General features: G+C 39.0%; 1 protein-coding gene across 3 annotated transcripts in view; it reads left to right on the forward strand.

The window, feature by feature from the left end:
* Positions 1-21,714, forward strand: part of STK3 (serine/threonine kinase 3) — a 285,816-nt gene that overhangs the window by 248,044 nt on the left and 16,058 nt on the right. The window contains exon 11 of one of the 3 annotated variants that reach the window (XM_045454104.1): positions 578-655. The exons of the other annotated variants lie outside the window; for them this stretch is intronic. Coding sequence (XP_045310060.1) covers positions 578-640 — 63 coding nt within the window. The 3' untranslated portion in view covers positions 641-655. Of the gene's footprint in view, positions 1-577; positions 656-21,714 lie in introns of those variants that run through there. 3 annotated transcript variants of the gene reach the window in all.

Below are 21,714 nucleotides of genomic sequence, written 5' to 3' on the forward strand. Positions count from 1 at the left end.
ATGGTTTCTTCCAAACCAGCACAAAGAAGCATGTTTTCAAAGATCCTACTTGTAACAATATGCAGAAAAATCTACAATCATACTTAGAAATTTGTATAATGAAGTAAACTCTAGAACTTAAGTAAATATAGAACTATCCAAACTATAGAACCTACAGGACCTGAGAACAATTTAATAAATGGAGAAATATTTCATATTTGTGAATGGGAAGAGTTAATGTTTTAAAGTTATATATTCTCGGGGTGCCTGGGTGACTCAGTTAAGTGTCTTGGTTTCAGCTCAGATCGTGATCTCACAGTTCATGAGTTTGAGCCCCATGCTGGGTTCTGCACTGACAGCGTGGAGCCTGCTGGGGATATATTCATTCATTCGCTTGCTCTCTCCCTCTTTCCCTCTCTCCCTCTCTCTCTCTCTCTCTCCCTCCCCACCCTCACTATCCCCCCCCTTGCTGCCCCTCCCTGCTCTCTATCAAAAATAAATAAAAATAAATATTTTTTAAAAATAAATAAATTTATATATTCTCCTTACCCCCTCCAAATTTCTCTGTCATTTAGTACAATTCCAATTAAAATTTCAGGGTTTTTTGTTTGTTTGTTTTTGTTTGGCCAAACCTGACAATGTATTTCTAATGTTTACCTGAAGAATAAACCAAACAGACTTCTGGAGAAAAAAAAAAAAAAGTGAGTACTTACATGAATAATTAAAATAATCTAGTACTAATTTAAAAAATCAGAATGTAATAAAAGTGGAAATTTTCATTATTAGGAGGAGAGATACACTAATGTTTATTATTCAGTGTGTTGAATCTGGTGTTGGTATAATTATCTAAATTTGTGGAAAAAGTAAATTCCATATGGATTAAAGATTCAGTGAAAGTAAGTAATAGGGAAATGTAGGTGAATATGTATGTAATCTTGATGTGGGAAAGGCTTTTTAAATGTATCATAGTAAAGGCAGAAACCACTTTTAAAAAAGGGCTTTATTTGACTACATGAAGATTTAAAGTCTCTGTACAGTAACAACCAACTAACTGAAAGTCAAGTAAGTTAGAAACAAGCATTTATAAAATGGTGCCCATAACTTAATATGAAAAGATTATCCTAAAAAGATTAACTCATATTGTGCTGGAAAGGAGGGAAGCACATGTAAACTTAAACTTTCAGAAAAGCAGTATGGCTATATGTATCAAAAACTTTAGAATGTTGTTATATCCTTTTACCCACTTCTAGGAGTGTAATCTGATGAAATTGAGATGTGTAAAAGATAGTTTTAAGAGGATTTTGACAACATTGCTTAATAAAAATTGAAATCAATGTATATGTCTAGAGACCCACTTCTTGAAAGTCACCACTCTATTTCTAGGGTGCTGCTCTCATTTTCATGGTCAAAGGTCGAGGCATCTCCATTCCAGGCAGCAGAATGGAGAAAAGGATGAAAAAGGGCATGCCCCACCATCTTTCGAGGAAGGTACCCGGAAGATGCCCTGTAATACTAGCCAGTATTAAGTCTTAGGGCCACATGTACATAGCTGCAAGAGAGACTGAAAAATGTTGTCTTTATTTGGAATGGCCATGGGTTCAGCTAAAAATGTTATTCTGCGGAAGAAAGAACAGATATTGAGGGACAGCTACCTCTCCTCTGCATTTTCGTCTTCCATTTCTTAGCTTAGCCCTATTTTGAAGGCCCAAACTATATGTCTAGTCTGCAGATCATCTAGGTGAGTCCTTGACTCCTTTCTCCTATCTGGGAGCTGCATGTCTCTCTTTGGGGTCTATCACTAAATTCCCCAGCAGTATGTTATTCCTTGAGACTTGATGCATTCTTCCTACCCAAATATGGGGAATTGCTTGCAGTGCCTAGCACGTGAGGTTATTGCTATGAAACATTACCAGCTGGTTTATAACATTTGGATGTAGGAAAAGAACCAACTCTAAATCTCCTGTTCTTCCTTTCTACTCCCTCCATACCCTACGTAAGTAACCAGGAAAAACGGTCAGCTTTGCACTGCATTGTTTGGAAGTTATGAATATAGAGGGAGCAATCCTTGTACCGTTTTCTGTCCTTTCATACATCGGAGATACTGTGTATGTTTGTATCTGAATCCCAACCCTTGATGATCTTTCTTTCTGACTTAAACAGGAAAGAAGCATATTTGTGCCTTAAATGATAGGGAAATATTTTTCAATATTTTATCTCAACGAAACTTCTCTTTTGCCAGCAACTCTGTTTGCATACATCCTATGGTGAGGCCATGACTGTTACCTAGCTTTTCTTTAGTATTTCAGAGCTGTTACTCATTAACTGGCCTGTGTCAGAGAGGAGAGAAATGGGAGAGGGGGAGACAGGGAGACAGGGAGGGGAGACAGAGAGAGGGGAACACTGCCATCTTTTCTTAGTTTTGTAACTTTTCACCTCAGATGATTCTGTGCTAGCTTAATGTATATAGAGAAACTCTAGTGTTCTTAGTTACACCCAAAGTTGTACCAATTCTGTATCATAGCTATTAGCTATTAAATTCTGTGGGAGACAATGAAGGACAGTAGACATCCTATTTTGCACGTGAGGACACAGATTATAAAAGTTAAGTAACTTTGCTCATGATCATACATCTAGTAAATGTTGAAGCTGGATTACATATCCTGATCTTCCTAATTTCAATGCCTGCTTCTCAGACGTAGTGATATACTGAATCCATGATAATTATCAGCTGAATTCTTCACATATGTGAGTGGTGGTCATATGGCCATGGAATTGTGTATGTTCTATGTAGTTTCAGAGGGGGCCACTGGTTAGAAATGAAGGTAAATTTTATGTGTTAGAAGAGGCATTTTACAACAAATTAGGCTTAATGCAGAAATGGAATGGGGATATTTTTTGAAGTAACCACTGTCCATCACAAAATATTTAGACAGGGTTTTGAAGGAGACAGAGTAAAGTAGTAGAAAGTACTGGACTTGCAGCCTGGAAATATCAATTCTGATTTTACCCGTGTTTATGATGTGTTTGAATTGAATTGTCTGTTTGGGTCTCCGAACTTTCATTTCCTAGTGCATTCAGGGAAGGAGCTAGACTAAATCACCTCACATTCCCATTGCCTTTTAAGTGAGTGGCTTACATGTTATGTGTGCTCATTAAATGTTTGTCAAGTGAGTGTCACAGCATAGTCTCCTCTCCCACTGCCAATGCCACATCCTTGATCTTCTCAGCTCAGAGTGCTCTCTCCCTCCTTTATGCTGGGATTTTGTTTATCTGTACCTCTCATTAAATTTATCACTTTCTACTCTGTAGTGAATTTCTTTATGAGACTGTTAGTGGCAAGATCAGTATCATACCCACTCCTGTATCCCTGTTCCTTACACAGAGTAGGCATTGGTAAATATTTACCTGAGACATGAAAGAATTAAGGACAGCAGCTTTGCAACCATGTTTTTCTCTTACTTTCTTGAGAAAAAGTCATTTAGGCTTTTATCAGCAGTAGACAAATGCATGCCAGCAGTCTGAAGAGAAGTCTGTATATTTGCTGTTTGAAGTGAACTTAAAACTTGCTGAGATAGGACACTGACACTGACAGCCACCTCAACCCAGTGTCACGTACTGAAAAGAAAAAAAAAAACCTACTAAACTGCCACCTGGAACTCGTTAGATATTTTCATTTGCGTTTTGCTGCCTTGACATTGTATCACACTGGGAATCTGAATACTGTTTGGCTTTCTTTCAAGTGTTGTTTCCTGAGAAGATATTTGCCTAAGATTCATTCATATTCCTCTAATCTTTCTCCCTTTCCCCTTCCGCCCCTAGCTCCACCTTTTTTTCTGCTACTTTCTCCTGGCTTGCCTTTCTTTCACTCTTTAAAATTCAAATAAAACCCAGGGGGTTGAACTATAGTATATACGGTGAGGTGGAGAACCAGGTGGGAAAGTGGGGGAACCTCGTAATTCATAGGAAAAATAAAACACCTCAAAGTTGTGACTAGCCTGCCTCAGATGTCCCTCTCTGAGAACTTCCTTGAATCCCTTCACCTTTTTCACCCAGTCTTTAATGCCTTTACACAGTCTCTCTCCTCTGTGTTTACATATGTTTCCCCAACCAGATATGGGCTACATTTCATTCTTTGTTATTATATGGTGTTGAAAAAATAAGTGTGTGGGCGTGATTTATCCAGACAATTTCCTGTGGTTTTCTGAGAGTTTTTTCACACAGGCAGGCACATTATTCCTATTTTATAGATGAGGAAACTATGACTTAAGAATCCAACTTGCCTAACGCCAGAAAGCAAGTAACTTGAGGAGCCCACATTCAAATCTAGGGCTTCCTGGAGCCCCCGTTCTTCACCTTTTTCTCTTTGCTTCCAAAATATGTCTTTCACTGTATTCCTTTCTTCCACTTCCCACCACTGCCATCCTTAGCTCTTCATTACCTCTTCCTTAGAGCTTTGCTCTGGTCCCCTATTTTGTCTCCCCATTTGTGTCTTCTTTCCCATTCCTGCTTATGCAGCATTCTTTTGATCATATCATTTCCTTTGAGATACCTGTGATGGCTCCTCACTTCCTATAAGATAAAGGCCGAGCTTGTTGATATGTCATGAATCTGCTCCATGATCTGCCCCCATTACCTCTCCAGCTGTATTCCCCACTCCTGCTTCCTCTATGCTCCTAAATTCCAGCCTCCCCCACAACTTCACTATCCCCGACCATGCACGTGGCAACATCCAGCTTCTTTGTCTTTACCTGTGCTCGTCTGTGTGATTAACACCCTTTTCATCCCTGTTTTGCTAGTTGAAATTCCACCCATCTTAAACCTATGCCTTCCATTAAACATTATACAGTTCCCCTAGTTGGAATTAGTCTCAGTGTGTGCTGCCTTTGTATTATACTTATTTGTGACTATGTATGTCCCCAATAATGCATTAGAAGCCCTTCGAGAGTAAGGACTATAACTTCAGTTGACTATATTCCACAGTTTCATACAATAATTTGTCCATAAAATACACTCCATAAAATCTTGGGTGGCTAAAATGAGTCTGACTTCCAGGGCAACAATAATGGTTCTATGTAAAATTCAAATTGACTAATTGAATATGGATTGTTTCTTGACCTAACACTAAAGTATTGGATTTATAAATAAAATTCTTCCAGGTAAATAAAATGACTAGGTTTGCTTTTGTTAAGAATGAAAAAAAAAATCAAATTTATTGTATTCTTCAGTATTTAGTATGCTATAATTATAGTTTGTGTATGTGTGTGTGTGCATACGTATGTATATATTACACGTGTATATAAAAACAGGGTCTTAAATTTTTAAAGCTTATATTTTTCATAATATATTTTAAATAAATCATTTAAATAAATCATTAATTGCGCTATTGAAAATCTAGTTGCAGTGTTATTTTCTTTATATTTACTTTGAAAGAGACAATAAAGTATGGTGAAATAGTTGATTCACATGGAAGTACATATATTGGTGTAAAAAGTCCATGAAGTTACATTTTTTTGGTTCTAATTTAACGTGGACTGTTCACTTCTTTACCTAGCTGTTATCTACTCTTTCAAACCAACCTTAGGTGTACTTCCTCTAAGAGAGCCCCCCCGCACCCCAATTTATATTAGTAGCACCTGCAGTTGCTTTCCCCCCGCCCCCAATAGTTATCATGCCCAGCATAGCACCGTGCCTGAAGCATGGTTAGGCATTCAGTAAAGGTTTGTAGAGTGAACAAATGAACAGTTGTAAGAACTTCGCAATTAAATGCGTGTGCGCGTGTGTATGTGTCTACCTCCACTAAAAGCAAAGTGGCAGATTTATGTGTACAGATACAGAAGACTGTTCATGGTACACTCTCTAGTGCAATAAAAACAAGTTGTAGGAGAGAAAAATGATTCTGCTTTTGTAAAAATATTTGTGTGTGTATGTTGGGAAAAGGTCTGGAAGTTATACAATACATCAGCTTTCGTTATGAGTTAAGAGGTTGGGAGTGGAGCGTGAGAAGTGGACTTTCACTGTTCAGTGCATTTTGCATTGGTATTATTTGAGTATTTTCATTAAATTTGTACTGTCTTTGTAATTTTTGAGTGAACGGTAAAGTAAAATGTTAGTGGCTCTGCTCATAGTATTAAGTGATACTTTCGTATCAAACTGAAACTGTTTTTAAAGAGAAAATTTGGCATTCCCTCCCAGTTTTTGTAGAAGGAAATTATTTTCTTTCAATAAGTATTTCCTGGTGCTTTTGAAAACTTGTAGGACTTAGGATAAAATGGGCTGCATTAAATATTTAAGGCATAGTGGCTCCTGCGTTGGGAAACTAACTCTTCCCATTCAGTCTGAACCACTCAAGGCCAGAACAGTAGAGGCAGTTTTAAAAGGTAGTAAGAAACTAACTAATTTTCACTGAACAGAAATAGCAATCTTCATTTTTTTGGAGCTTCCTTGGCCTTTATTTTCAAACACACTCCTGGATTCTAATGGATAATTTAATTTTCATGCCACGGAGTAGCTGGTCTTAATGACAATGGTAAACCTTTCTTCTGAGCCCAGGCCCAAATTGAAAGTACCAATTAAAGATAAGATAATTCACCACACCCTAAATTAAATTGGTTATCCCACCCCTTGCTTCCTTATCTTTTTTATGAACCAGGAAAATGGTCTTACTAAAACAAGTTTTGTTGAGGCTTCAGAGGCTTGGTTATTTTAAGGTCGTTCCTAAAATTTTTTCACATGGTCCAGTTGCCAGACAGATTGTACATCAATTTCCTGCAGCATTTGGCAGGCCAGTGCATTCACCGCCTTAAAAACAATTTGAATTTATTGATTTTGAAATTTGTGATTACTTTCTAAAGTTTTCCCCCATCTAAATTTACTTTGGAAAATATATGCACAACAGAACACATTGGCCCATTTTCGTGCCAAGACTTTCAGGGAAATATTTCATATGATTAATATTGTGTGGCTAATCTGGTGTAAAAAATCAATTTTATCCATTTTAACTTATGAGAGCATGACCATCCTGTGTGAACTATTTAAAGAGCCTGTGACTTCTCTAATCCAAATTTAAGTGTTTGTTATTGCCTTTATTTATATGTGTTGTATTAATCACTGTCAATTAATATTGGGCCACATTTCTTTTTAAGAGTTGAAGCATATGTTGTTAGCAGACCCACATCTTTTCTTTCCAGAGCAGTACCCTAACCTTGCCTTGGGCAAGCTGAAATTAGTGGACTCCGGACTTGGCTCAATTAAATACTGTAGTTCATGGTACCAGGCTATTTTAACAGGTCTGGATTCAGTTAGAAACCTTCCATTCCTCCTTATCTGTCTATTCCTTTAAACCCATTTGTCCTAAAAGATTGGTGTACTCTGTCTTATTAAGAGTCAGAAGAGAAACAACATTATAAAATCTTCTTGATGATTTCATTCCATCAAACTCAACTTTTTTATAAAACATTGGACCATTTGTTACTTGGTGAGTGCATTAATCTGAAAGCTTTAATGTAAACACTTGGGAATCAAGAATAGCTATTTGTAATGCTTGTACAACAGTCTATTATCCGTAGAGTTACAGCACCTCACAAATAACATGACTTCCACCCAGGGAATAATTGACTCACCACGGAGGTCTGGCTCCCTTGTCTCGTTAAATCTTTTAGAATTGCTGAGAGGTGGCTAACAATTATTCTTCTCTGTTTGGCATGTGTGGAGAGTTAGGCACTAAGCAGTTAGAGGTCACGCACAGAATAATCTAAGGCGGTGCTGTTTGAGTATTGGTTCTTGAATCACTGCTCAGCAAATGTTGAGACTTAACTCCTGAGAGCCATCTCCTAAGGGGATGCAGTGATCTACCCATTCTAGGCATTGGCAGTCAACTGCCCTCAACTACAGATTGTTACATTTTATTACATATTTCACCTTGATCTTTATATAATTTCCTCACAGCATTTATGAAAACATCTGAACTGTCTCTTATTTGGCATTCTGATTTAAATTTTTTTTTTAAGTTTTTAAATGTTTTTATTTATTTTTTGAGATAGAGAGTGCAAGCAGGGGAGGGGCAGAGAAAGAGGGAGACACAGAATCTGAAGCAGGCTCCAGGCTCTGAGCTGTCAGCACAGAGCCCCACGCGGGGCTGGAACTCATGAGCCGTGGGATCATGACCTGAGCCGAAGTCGGATGCTTAACCCACTGAGCCACCCGGGATCCCCCTGATTTAAATTTTAAATGAAGAGGGGCCCCTGGGTGGCTCAGTTGGTTGAGCGTCCCACTCTTGATTTCAGCTCAGGTCATGATCCCAGAGTCGTGGGAATGAGCTGCAAGTCAGGCTCTGCACTGAGTGTGGAGCTTGAAATTCTCTCTCTTCCTCTGCCCCTCCCATGTACGTGCACAGTCACTTTCTCTCAAATTAAAAAAAATTTTTTTAATAAAAAAAATAAAATTTAAATGAAGAACATTTTTAAAAAGCAATGTAAAATTGTCTTGAAAACATTTAGATTTGACCTTAATTACTGTTAGGATTTAAAACCCTTTGTTTTATTTCTGTTCAGGGAGAAAAATAATGTTTTAAAAGTACATAACTGATCTGAAAGAATGCTGTATATATTGTCTGTGAGATTTACATGTCAGAAATCCACCTGCAGAGTGTTTTGTTTTAGAGCTCCTTGAGAAGATGAATGCTATAGATGAAGGGATATTAGGATAGGTTTACATTTATTTAAAGTGTTGGGATAGGGCAGGCAGGAAAAACCTTGAATTCGAATTCCTTCATGACCTTTTAAGATAATCTTTGATGCTAGCTCAAGGGAGGTATGAGAAATGTGTGGCTTCAGTTGAATAAATATTATACTTCAGTGACTTTTTTATTTTTTACTATGGAAGGACTAGCTGACAAATACAGGAGAAGCCTGATTTTCAAATCTTCATTCCATTATTTAAAAAATATCAAATGTATTCTGGCCAATAATTCTCCCAGATGGTTCCCCCTTCCTTAGTCAAACCAATACAGACTGGTAATTGAGCCTTAGTTAGTAATTGATAAGTGTACACTGTTTACTCCCTGCCCTTATGTATTTTCCTGCCTTTGAAGGAGGGGTTAGTTAAAAGAAATTCTTTATGCATTTTTCACTCATTGTGGGTTATATTTGGCAACAGCCAATTGATCTCCGGATTTTTCTCTCTGCTTCCATTCCTAACTCCCCACATTTTGTCCTTCATTCTGGAACCAGATTGATTCATTTTAAATATAGATCAAATTATGTCACCCTCTCGCTTAAAACACACCAGAACCTCTCCATCACAGAGTAAAATATGAGGTCTTTATTATGGCCTATTGGTTCCATTCATGTTCTGGCACCCAGCCACTTCTCTGGCCTCGTTTCTGCCCACTCTTTTTGCTCACTTTGCTTCATCTGTGCTGGTCTTCTTGCTGAACTTCAAGTAAAGTCAAGTGTACTTCTCTGAGGCCTGTGCTTTGGCTGATGCTGCCTGGAGTACTCTTCTTCTCACAGATATTCTCTCACTTCATTTAGGTCACTTTTCCAGTCTTTCTGTTCCCTTACCCTACTTTGTTTTCTTTCTTAATTGGCACTTATCACTACCCAGCAACATCTTACATATGTTTGGTTATTGTCTCTTCCTTGATCTATCACATAGTAGGTTTCAAGGAATATTTGTTTAATGAATGCCTGATAACTGTCTTGGATGTTTAAGAACTTGGTGTAAGACTCTTAGACTTTACAACCTTGAGACAGAAAACTTTTTTTTAAATTTATTTTAATGTTTTTTATTTATTTTTGAGACAGAGAGAGAGCATGAGCAGGGGAGGGGCAGAGAGAGAGGGAGACACAGAATCTGAAGCAGGCTCTAGGCTCTGAGCTGTCAGCACAGAGCCCGACGCAGGGCTCAAACTCACGGACCGTGAGATCATGACCTGAGCCGAAGTCGGACGCTTAACCGACTGAGCCACCCAGGCGCCCCGAAAACTTTTAACATAAATTCTGACAGTACTTATCCATGTGGATTTTATAGCCATGGTTGAAGTATACCAAATTCATGTGATGGTTTTTTTTTTCACAATATATAGCCAGTACCCTGACTTCCCCCTCTCCCCAAAAACAATATATCAAAATATGAAGGAAAGACAGGAGAATGTATCTTGAGTAAAGTTCTTGCAGGTAATTTTCATTCAATATTTTCTATTGTCGAACTTTTTTTAAAGCTGAAAGTTAATACAGTGAACACACATTAGCCACCTAGATTTCAACAGATATTCTCCATATTTGCTTTATTAGTGTATGTGTGTGTATGTGTTTGTGTTCCCCAGCAAGTTGTGACACAAGAGCATACCCTGAATCTTTCCCCCAAATGGAAAATCTCTGACTCAGTGGTTATAATTATTTCTGTTGAATTTCATTGTCCAGGTGGAGAGACAGTAGTGAGAAGCATACTAAGGTTGGATATGCCTGGGCGGCCTCTGTAGTAATTATGATATATGCCGGTCAAGATGGTTATAGAGAGATATTGTCATCTGAATTGTCTGATACGGTCTGAATTCATTGCCATGGTACATTTGGAGAGGGTTTTTTTTGTTCCCTGTTGGTGAATTTTTTTTTTTTTAATTACATTGTATCAGCTAGGCAAGTGATACAGTTTTTTCCTAATATTAATACAATCACTCCAGCCTTGTTGTGTTTCCTGTTTGCATGCTATTTCTTTTTATGTTCATTAACTTTTTTCTTTTTTTTTTTTAATTTTTTAATGTTTATTTAGAGAGAGAGAGAGAGAGAGAGTGAGCAGGGAAGGGGCAGAGAGAGAGGGAGACACAGAATCTGAAGCAGGCTCCAGGCTCTGAGCTGTCAGCACAAGGCTCGATGCAGGGCTTGAATCCTTACAAACTGTAAGATCATGACCTGAGCTGAAGTCAGATGCTCAACTGACTGAGCCATCCAGGTGCCCCATTTATGTCCATTAACTTTAACCTATCTGTGCCTTTATATTTAAAGTGAAGTATGTTTTTCCCCCAGAATGTTTAAAATGTTCCACTTGTCTTCTGGTCTCCATATTTTCAAAGAGAAGTTTATGATGATTTAAATTGTTATATACAAGGGATTAATACATCACCTCTACATGTCACTTTTCTCTGTCTACTTTCAAGATTTTTTTCTTGGGTGCCTGGGTGGCTCAGTCGGTTAAGCATCCGACTTCGGCTCAGGTCATGATCTCACGTTTCATGAGTTCGAGTCCCGCATCGGGCTCTGTGCTGACAGATCAGAGCCTGGAGCCTGCTTCAGATTCTGTGTCTCCCTCTCTCTCTGCCCCTCCCCCACTCACACTCTGTCTCCCTCTGTCAAAACTAAATAAATGTTAAAAAAATTTTTTTTTAAGATTTTTTTGTTTTTCAGGAAACTTAGGCATAAATATTTGTCATTGCTGTTGTTTTCAATCCTCTTTACAGTTGATGAGCTTCCTAAATCTGTAAATTTGCATCTGTTGCTAAAACTTTAGAGAATGTATTTGGTTATTATTTCTTCAGATTTATTTTATTTTTATTTTATTTTAATTTTATTTTATTTATTTTATTATTTTATTTTATTTTATGTATATATATCCCCCCACCCCCACCCCATTCACTCATTATCTAACCTATGGGACTCCAGTGTATCTGTTAAATCTCTTGACATTATCCCAGAAGTCCCTGAACTCTTTTTTTCTCTTTCAGTCTCTTCTCTCTCTTCTTCAAATTGGATAATTTCTATTGATCTTTTTCCAGCAGATCTTTTATCATCTCCATCCTGCTGTTAAGCATATCCAGTAAACTTTCATTCCAGATACATATTCAGTGTTTCGTTTCTCTAAAATTTCCATGTGGGTCTTTGTTATGTTTCCTATTTCTCTGCTGAGGTTTCCCATTTCTTCATTCATTATGAGCATATTTTCCCTTACTGAGTTTAATTATAGCTGCTTTAAAGTCCTGTCAGTTTCTCTATGAGGGTCATGATTATCTTTTCCTTTGAGAGTGGATCATATTTTCCTGACGTTGAAATGTCAGGTAATTTTGGGTTATATCCCAAACATGGTAGATGTTTTGTTGTGGAAGGGGAAAGTGTTTTTGTTAACTCCCCAGATTAGTAGTTGCTTTTTGTATTTTGTCCACAATTGAAAGTTGTTATCTGTGCAAGAGTTAGTCTACTAGGAGCTTACTCTGACATACCAAACATATCAAAAACTGAACTCCTTACGTGCTTTCTGACCCTTTAACTGCCTCTCAGGCTTCCTGCTAAACTACATGCCCACACCATCACACAGACAGATTCTTTATGTCTCCATCAGGTGGAGTCGATCAGGACTGCCAAGGGTAATACAGTCATAAAGATAAAGTTTATCGTTCTCACAACTAACATTCTTGTTTCTTGCATCCTCCTCCTTGCCACCCTGACACACACACTTTTGTCACCAGAGGTGAAAGAATTTTGATGTACCTAGCAACAGGTACCACTGCCCCATCAGGGGTGTGGGGAGACAGGAAAATCCCAGAACAAGGTGATGACAGAAGCCAGGAAATGTAGTGTATAAGAGTGGATGGCAGAAAGCTCTGTCAGTACAGGCTGGCATGGATGTGGGCATGTATACGTGAGCTGAAAGGGAAAGAGAGTTTATTTTTTATTTTTTTTATGTTTATTTCTGAGACAGAGAGAGACAGAGCATGAGTGGCAGAGAGAGAGGGAGATACAGAATTGGAAGCAGGCTCCAGGCTCGGAGCTGTCAGCACAGAGCCCGACGCGGGGCTCGAACTCACAAACCGTGAGATCATGACCTGAGCCGAAGTTGGTCGCTCAGCCGACTGAGCCACCCAGGCGTCCCTGAAAGAGAAAGAGATTTTAAAAAGAAGGGGAGACAGAAGGGCCAGGAGCCAGCTGTGCCCACACTTGTGCTTGGCCTTTACCATGTGGTTTCATGTAATCTTCAGAACAACCCTGTGAAATGAGTTATAGTATTTGTATTTTATTTGAGAGGCTCAGAAACTGAAAGAACTCACATGATTTTCTTCAAGTCACACAACTTAATAAATGAGGAGGCAGAAAAAATGTCATTTTGCTTTCCTAAGGTTGGTTTTACTCGTATGAAGTCCCTCTGGAAACCCTGGGGAATGGGAAGGGTCTTTCTAGGTTCTGCCACCTTCCTCAGTGAGAAGCCCAGGCATCTGACCTCGAAAAGTTGGCTAAGAAGCTGCACTGTGACCCTCTTCTATGTTTCAGGTCTTTACTCTCTGCTCAGAAGGCAAACTTGATCTGCCTTAAGTTTAGTTTAGCTATGGTAAGCCCTTCTCCACTTCTCAACAACCCTTCCCTTTCCCCACCCCACCCTCAGATCTGTCTCAGTGTGCTTCTTGATAGGCTTTGTAATAAGCCAGATCCTTAACAAAAAGAGTTTCAGTACTCTTAGGAAGATACACAGGGATCACTTTGTCAGAGGCAGATTACTTGAAGTTGAAATTCTTATTTACAGATTTCTCTCACTTCTCTGGCCTCTAGTGCCCTTGTCCTTGTGCTCACTCTAAAATTTCCATTCCATTGAGTAATGTTCAGAGAGAGAAGAACATTCCAAGAGTCATTACCTTCTTCCACACATAGCTCAAGAGTCTGAATTCAGGTCCCTCTCTCTCTTCAGTTTTTTTCCTACACCTCTCTGTGTCTAGGATGCTCAGAGAAGTTCACTGGTTCTCAACTATGGATGATTTTGTACTCCAGGACCGTTTGGTAGTCTGGAGATATTTGGGGGGAATGCTAGGAGCATCTAGTTAGTAGAAGCCAGGGTTGCTGCTAAACCCTCTACGGTGCATAGGACAGCCCTCCAAAACAAAGAACTGGGCAACCCAAAATGTCAATATTGTCAAGGTTGAGAAACCCTGCAACAGACTTCTAGAGCCTTTCTCTGTGTCCTTTTCTTTCCTTGTCCCTTTCCTTCATTAGGGCCACTCCTCCTGGTCTAATATTATGCTAGGCCAGCATTGCAACTTTATACCCCATCATTGAAGCTTTCCCATGCCTGTCCAGCAGTCAGAGCTGCAGGGGTGACCATTTCTGGTGGAAGGCATCTGGTGGAATGGGAAGTTACGGAATGAACTGCTAAGGGACTCTTGGGAAAGAACCCATGAGTGGGATTTGTGGATAGGAGTAGTACAGGAACCATCAGTCCTCAGCCATGGCCATCGTGGATGTATCTTGGCTGCTATGGAGCTGGAGTTAGGACTTGTCTTTCAATGGACATGTATGTGATGGTAGAGGAAATCATCAACAGTGATATAATTTATAAATCTTAGAGAACTTGAAAAATTTGGGGGTTGAAGCTAAAAATAGTTTTGGCTATGGTTATTTTTGAAATGAAATAAATTATGAATAATTGTCACTTGCTCAGTATCTATTATTTATGTCATTAGAAGTACCACGTTGATTTTTTTTTGGTAAGCTGTGTTTTATTGCAGCTCTAAAATCTGTTCCTGTATTTGCCTTTTTCATTTGCCTGAACAAGATTGTCAGTTCTCAACTTAAAAAAGAGAGAGAGAGAGAGAGAGAGAGAGAGAGAAAGAGACATTGTTCTCACCTGGAATCAATTTTTCCCCCTTTTCTGTTGGAATGAATATCCTAGTTACAAGGGGCCCACACAACCAGAACATTTACCCATAGCCATTTAAGACTGCCGATAAGTATAAAGTATAACTCTGTTACAGTGACCTCATGTCAGTGTCCTTTGCAATTCTGATTAGTCCCAGTAATTATTTTGGACCTTTCATCACCTCTCCCAAGTCTCTGCCCCGTGTTAGAGTTTGTGGGGCAGTAAAGCTCTGAGCACTAGACAAAGGTGCTCCCAAGTCTTCACATCTGCAAGAAAATCACTGCATGACTCTCACCTTCCCTCTACACCTTTGGTTTTGACAAATTATCTGGAGAAAACAGAGGACATTATTACGTTGTATACACTTGGAACATGAAACTTTTCTTCCCCAAGAGTTTGAATAAAAACTTGTAACTTACATTAAGTGCATTGGATTAAATGTCAAGTGTCAAATGTTGACGTTTTCTCTGCCCAATGTGTCTACCTTTGCCTTGAAATGTATCTGAGGTATAGATAGTGCTTATGGTGCTACATAGTTCACTTTCTTTTTAAAAATTTTTTTAATGTTTTTATTTATTTTTGAGAGAGAGAGAGACCCAGCGTGAGCAGGGCAGGGGCAGAGAGAGAGGGAGACACAGAATCCCAAGCAGGCTCCAGGCTCCGACATGACAGCAGAGAGCCCAATGGCAGGGTTCAAACTCATGAACCACGAGATCATGACCTAAGCCGAAGTTGGACACTTAACTGACTAAGTCACCCAGGCGCCCCTAACTTTAAAATAAATTTGAACATCATGCTACTCTGTCTCCTATACTTAGTCATGACCAACTGTCATGATTATGTCATGACCAGTATGTCATGATTAGCTGTTAGAATTAAATAAGAATTTAATCAGCAGTTCAAATGGTCCCACTTGAGAGTAAGCTAAGAAAGGTCATTGAGGGGCACCTGGGTGGTCCAGTCGGTTGAGCGTCCGTCCGACTTCGGCTCAGGTCATGATCTCACCGGTCATGAGTTTGAGCCCCGCGTCGGGCTCTGTGCTCATGGCTCAGAGCCTGGAGCCTGCCTCCAGTTCTGTGTCTCCCTCTCTCTCTGCCTCTTCCCCGCTCGTACTCTGTCTCTCTCTCTCTCTCAAAAATAAGTATTCAAAAATTTTTTTTTAAATTAAAAAAAAAAAAAGGTCATTGACACATAGAACAAGAAATTCTAGGGGAGTGTTGTTCCAAAATTGGGGGGAAATTATTATTGTTAAACCTGCTGTTTACAAGATTCTCAAAGTTTTAGCCCACAGGGACATGGTGGCAGTGTTTTGTTTCACTTCTTTAAGCTTGATGTTTAGTTTTATTACAGTATAGCTGTCAGATGTTGCTTTAAAAGCCCTTAAAAGATTTAATTGTCTTGGGCAGCATCTGACTTGGCTCAGGTCATGATCTCACGGTTCATGAATTCAAGCCCCACATCAGGCTCTGTGCTGACAGCTCAGAGTCTGGATGGAGCCTGCTTTGGATTCTGTGTCTCCCTCTCTCTCTGCTCCTCCCCTGCTCACGTTCTGTCTTTCAAAAAGAAATAAACATTAAAAAAAAGAAAACTTAAAAAAAGATTTGTCTTTATTTTTAAATATTTCAGATGCATGCTTTTTCTGCTCAGACCTCATTTTTGTTATATGACCTGAGGGTATTTTCTTCAGATAGTATTTAATCTTATTATGGATTAATGTTTCTGATACTATGATTTTTTACTTTCCAAAACATAGCAGCCTTCAGAACAATCTAGTAAAAAACCTATTGCAGGGGCGCCTGGGTGGCGCAGTCGGTTGAGCGTCCGACTTCAGCCAGGTCACGATCTCGCGGTCTGTGAGTTCGAGCCCCGCGTCAGGTTCTGGGCTGATGGCTCAGAGCCTGGAGCCTGTTTCCGATTCTGTGTCTCCCTCTCTCTCTGTCCCTCCCCCGTTCATGCTCTGTCTCTCTCTGTCCCAAGAAAATAAAAAAAATAAAATGTTGAAAAAAGAAATTAAAAAAAAAAAAAAAAAAAAAAACCTATTGCAGTCAACTCTAACACTGCTTCATTGTGCTTGAGAAATGAAAGGCTTTTGAGGTAAGCTAAGGTAAACCATCTCTGTCATCATGGTCTTTTCCCTCATTATTTTTTATGTAGATAGGTATTCTACATTCTGCCTCCTCTTCTGGCCACTGTTCTTGGTATCTCTGACCAAGTTGATATTCACATGTTAAGCAGAAACCTTTCAGGCACTTGAACCTGAGAGTCTACCAACCTCTGGCCTCTACCCAACAGTAAGATGTCAACGATTTGAATTGAGGCTCCTAATATGAAAATTGTGGTAATATATTGATCAAGACATTTTAGATTGTTGAATGTGGGTATACGGATGAATTCTGATTTCACGAAACGCCATCACAGTAACGTCTTTAATGATTAATATTGAATTGTTCTGCATACCTTTAAATGTGCCATAGTGATGATAAACACTGATAAATTGATACATAGAATCTTCCACAGTGGTTTTTGAAATGTAAAATGGCACTTATTATTAATGTATTATTTATGAGTCACAGCCAGGGTGATGATGCATCATCCCTTGTTACTATCTACTATTAGCAGATATTACTAAAATAGTAGCATCTACTCTTTTGTCTGTGATAGGCAGCTCTTTAAACAAATTACACATTGATTACTAAGAATTTAAGCTTTTCAGTGTCTGGTCAAGGCAAAATTCCACCTCAAAATTAAACAGAATCAAGAGAAACTACAGACCCTGAAAAGATATTTACAAGACTAGGAAAACTCTTGGACTATGGGGATATATTTATGCTTAGTTCTTTTAGCTTATTGAACAAGAATTTATTAGGCACCTGCTAATTGCTAGGTTAGGACCTGAAGGAGGAGGAGGAGGAGGGAGTGAACAGTAGTGTAAAGTGCAGCTTGGCGGGGGGATGGGGGGGGGTGGAGGGTCAAACAAATAAAAACTGTAAAAATTCATTTGATTTTAGTGACTTAAGAAGAGTGGTGTGGAGAACATGAGGGGGCAGAAACAGTGTGAGGTGAGTTGAAGTGTGGTTACCATTTTAGAAAGTAGACGCTTTTTCTCCACACATCTGAGACGTTTGACTTTCAAGAGGAGAAAAGAGAAGAGAAGTATGGCAACTAGAGGGGTGGTTTGCTGTGTTTAAGACAGGATGTATTTGGAAAGTATTTCAGTTTTGATGCTTAAAGAGTTTGATGGTGCACAAAGAAAGAGAACCATATAGGTAGGTTTCTAAGACCACCCCTGGCAATCTGGCCTTGGATCAGAGGGGAAGTATGAATCCTCCCTTAAAGCAGAGTGTATGGAAGATGGGTGGGCAGGAATGTTTCTACACTGCATTGCTTTCTATTCAGAAAGAACTTGGAGCTTTGTCTTGTTATGAGAATCACAAACTACTTTCTTTTAATCAAAAGTAATAGCTTCCTTTCATAGTACTTTTGATCTGTTCTTTATCTGCCATATAAATAAAGGCTATTATGCCTCCTAATGATCTCTCAGGGGTTATCAAAAAGTAACACATTTTTGAAGGTACTTTACAAAATTGAAGAATTTTAAAAGTGCTTGCATAATCATTCATCTTAACCTCATAATTCGGGGGCCATTTTGCTCCCAATTTAGTATGGATTTTATGATCCAGAGCTGTTATTTTTTTTTTTCTATTGCTTTTTACCTACTGATTTTCATTTACCTTCTTCTGTGGATTTTTGCTAGTTCAGCTATAGTAATTAGCATTAAATTATTTCTTGTAAACAAAGCAGAAATAATATGAAACCAAATTTTTGGCATAAGTAAAACATCTTTTGGTTTACTGTGAAAATTCTCATTTTTATTTTCCATGTAACAGAAGATAAAGATTGTAGACTTAGCATAATACCTTGTACATTCAGTCATTTGAGATCTTAGATTTTGAGGAAATTGTGTTATTTAAGGAAGCCACTAAATCATTCTACACCTCATTAATTTTTTTTTAATGTTTATTTTTGAGACAGAGAGAGACAGAGCATGAACGGGGGAGGGTCAGAGAGAGACAGAGACAGAGAATCCGAAGCAGGCTCCAGGCTCTGAGCTGTCGGCACAGAGCCCAACGCGGGGCTCGAACTCACAGACCGTGAGATCATAACCTGAGCCGAAGTTGGAGGCCCAACCGTCTGAGCCACCCAGGCGCCCCTAAACCTCATTAATCTTATCTATAAAGTCAGAATAATGCCTATTTCCAGGTTATCTGTCCCATTTCACAGAATTACTATGAGGTCCATCTGGTATGTCTGTAAACATGTAAAGTGTAAAATATTTTAAAATATATTATGATGTGAAAAATATTAGACCCCAGGCTCTCCTGGCCAATTACAAGCTCCCCTTTGACTCAAAAGCACACTTGAATAAGCGTGATAAGAAATGAACACAGCACAGGGCTTTCACTTACCACTTAAGCATCACTGACTCGTAAGTTTCTGTGCTAATCTACATCTAATTTAAAAATCTCTAAGAAACCATCCCTTTTGGGGGGAAAATTACTGCAGCTGATAAACGATGTGTCTCTGTATAGGGTAATGTTTCAAAGTGCCAGCTCTGAAATTAGGCTGCCTTGGATTCGAATCCTAGCCATGCCTTTTAGCAGCTAAGTGTCTTGGGTAAGTTTAAATTCTTGGTGCCCCTGACAGTTTTAACTCAGAAAAATGGTGGTGTTAACAGTACTGTTTCACAGAACAGTGCCCTTCAGATGACAGCAGAGTCATTTAACAGCATAGTGTCTGCCAGTGCCATGTGCTCAATAGATGTGAGCTGTGATGTGTATGAAATTTGTAGTGATATGAATCAATATATAAAATAATATTGCTTACAAAATAAGTACCCTCAGAAGATTAAATTATAAATAGCCAAGTTCTGACCGGATCTTTTCATTTAAGTAGCTTCACCCACGAGATTTTAAATACCTTTGGAAGAACATTTTCTCTCTTTGAATCATTATAATAGCTTACTTTTGGGGGTTCCAAATTTACACCTAGTAAGTAGTTGGCCACATACCTGTAGCCCAGAAATGGTAGTGGTGATTGTTTCTCTAACCAAAAACGATTCTGAAATACTGTATACTATGCCTTAAAAAAAAAAAAAAAAAAAAAAAAAAAAAAAATGGAAGCAGGTCTCTGCTCTGAGAAGGCAGACAACCTGTGGTGCCAAATGTGGCCACTAGAGGGTGCCGATAGCCAGCGACCTAGCCCTTCCTTAGCGACTGAGAGCTTGCCCTTTTGAGAGGGGTTCAGGAACTGCCACTAATCATTATCTGTAGAACTCAGTGGTGTCATGCTTTCTCGGTTCCAATCACCATTGATCTGATATTGGCCCATCTGCCTTCTCAGGGACCAAGGATTGAGCTGGAAACCTATTCCCCTCCTTTGTAAACCTGTTAACGCTGAGCCAATTGAGCTTTTCATGTTACCCCTGCCCTTTTCAAAGAGGCTCAGCCATTCAGAAATCATGGTGGTCACAATTCAGTTGATTTAGGAGGATTTAATTGTATTCTATCCTACTGCTTCCACTTTTTCTGCTCTCAGTTATCCTATAAGTTAATTTCTTGATGAGATTTAAGAGATTTTACAAAATAGTTACCAATTATTCAGTACTTCATCATTCTGCAAAGTTAAAAACCCACTACTTAAAAATCAATAAACAGTGCCTTCATTTTTATACTCAGAGCAGAGATTTGGCAGGGGATGGGGAAACTCCCATTGCTGTTGACCTAGCAAAACTACCTAGTAGGAAATCTGCCCTCTTCATTTTTAGTTGGTATAATTCAGGATGACATTCATTAAAGGTCAATAAAAAACAAAATTTCTAGTGATTGAAAAACTACAGAAAACTAGGAGATAGCTGACAAAATCTGCCACTGCCTCAGTATTTTAGAGTCCTCTCTCCTTCCTTGGACAGCATGGTCGAGCACAGTCAGCTTTTCTGTCAGATGGGCTAAGAGAGTGAGGGTGGTCTACGTAGAAGACTCTGAAATGAGTAGAGTTGAGAGGAGGCCTTGAGCTTATCTCTGAGGAGGGGCCAGTGCCTGTTTCTTCCCTCTGGGTGAGCAGGAGAGATGTGCGGATTGGTGACCACAGGACTGGAGTGGGCCTGCCTGACAGTTAGAAGATTATGCATTTTGGTTAAAAGAACTTAGAGCAGGAAGAGGTTCATTCACCTGGATCTTCCTAACTAAAAATGGGGTGGGTGTCATGGGAACCCAAAAACGGACAGTGTTGTGTAGACCAGATTACAATATTTGCAATATTTAAGTCAGTTTGAGGGTAATTCCTCTGCATGCAGTATCTTTCAAAATGACTTCCTCCTGCTCTGAATCTAATGAGGCAAAGGAAATTTCTCTCACAATATTTTTGTCTAAGAATGCTTTGGAGAATTCTGACATTTGTTGGTACTAGGTCTGTTGGGTCATTTCTTAAGGATTGGAAGTTACGTGATATTGTATACTAATACAAAATAATTTCAGGATAATCATCCAGTGGATTAGCTTCTCTGAATAACAGCATGTGCCAGTCACTTGCTAAAAACATTTTACAGAAAGTTCCTCAAGAGCACATTGAATTTAACAGCCATATGCTTTTTTGTTACTTTGCCACAGGAGGTAAACCAATAGTATGTCTTTCATTTGATAAGTAATTAAAGATGCATTTTTCCTTTTATCCTTATTAAAATTGGACCATTTAAGGCTGAGGTGAAATTTCATCCTGAAAAATAAAATGTTAAGATTTGCTAGCAAAACTACTTCATATTAATGTATAGGATTCAAGCCAGAGCTCACATTCTGATCCCCAAGTTTCCACAAGAGACCACAACCTCCTGGCTTCCCAGGAGATGCAAAGTGAGATTGGCCAGTTAAGGTGAATCCCTCAATGTCCTGTTCTTGCTTCCGTTCCCATGTCCGCATTAGTGGTGGCGCACTCAGCAAGCAGGTGTTTGGTTCAAGGGAAGATCTCACCTAAAGTGTTTGCCTCTGTGAGAGGTGATAGCGATAGCTTGTTCCAAGCCCACGCTGGAAAGTTCTGGGAACATTGGGAATGTGCTCATTTTACAAGGTG

Source organism: Leopardus geoffroyi, chromosome C3 (assembly GCF_018350155.1).
Source record: "Leopardus geoffroyi isolate Oge1 chromosome C3, O.geoffroyi_Oge1_pat1.0, whole genome shotgun sequence".
NCBI classification, from domain to species: Eukaryota; Metazoa; Chordata; class Mammalia; order Carnivora; family Felidae; genus Leopardus; species Leopardus geoffroyi.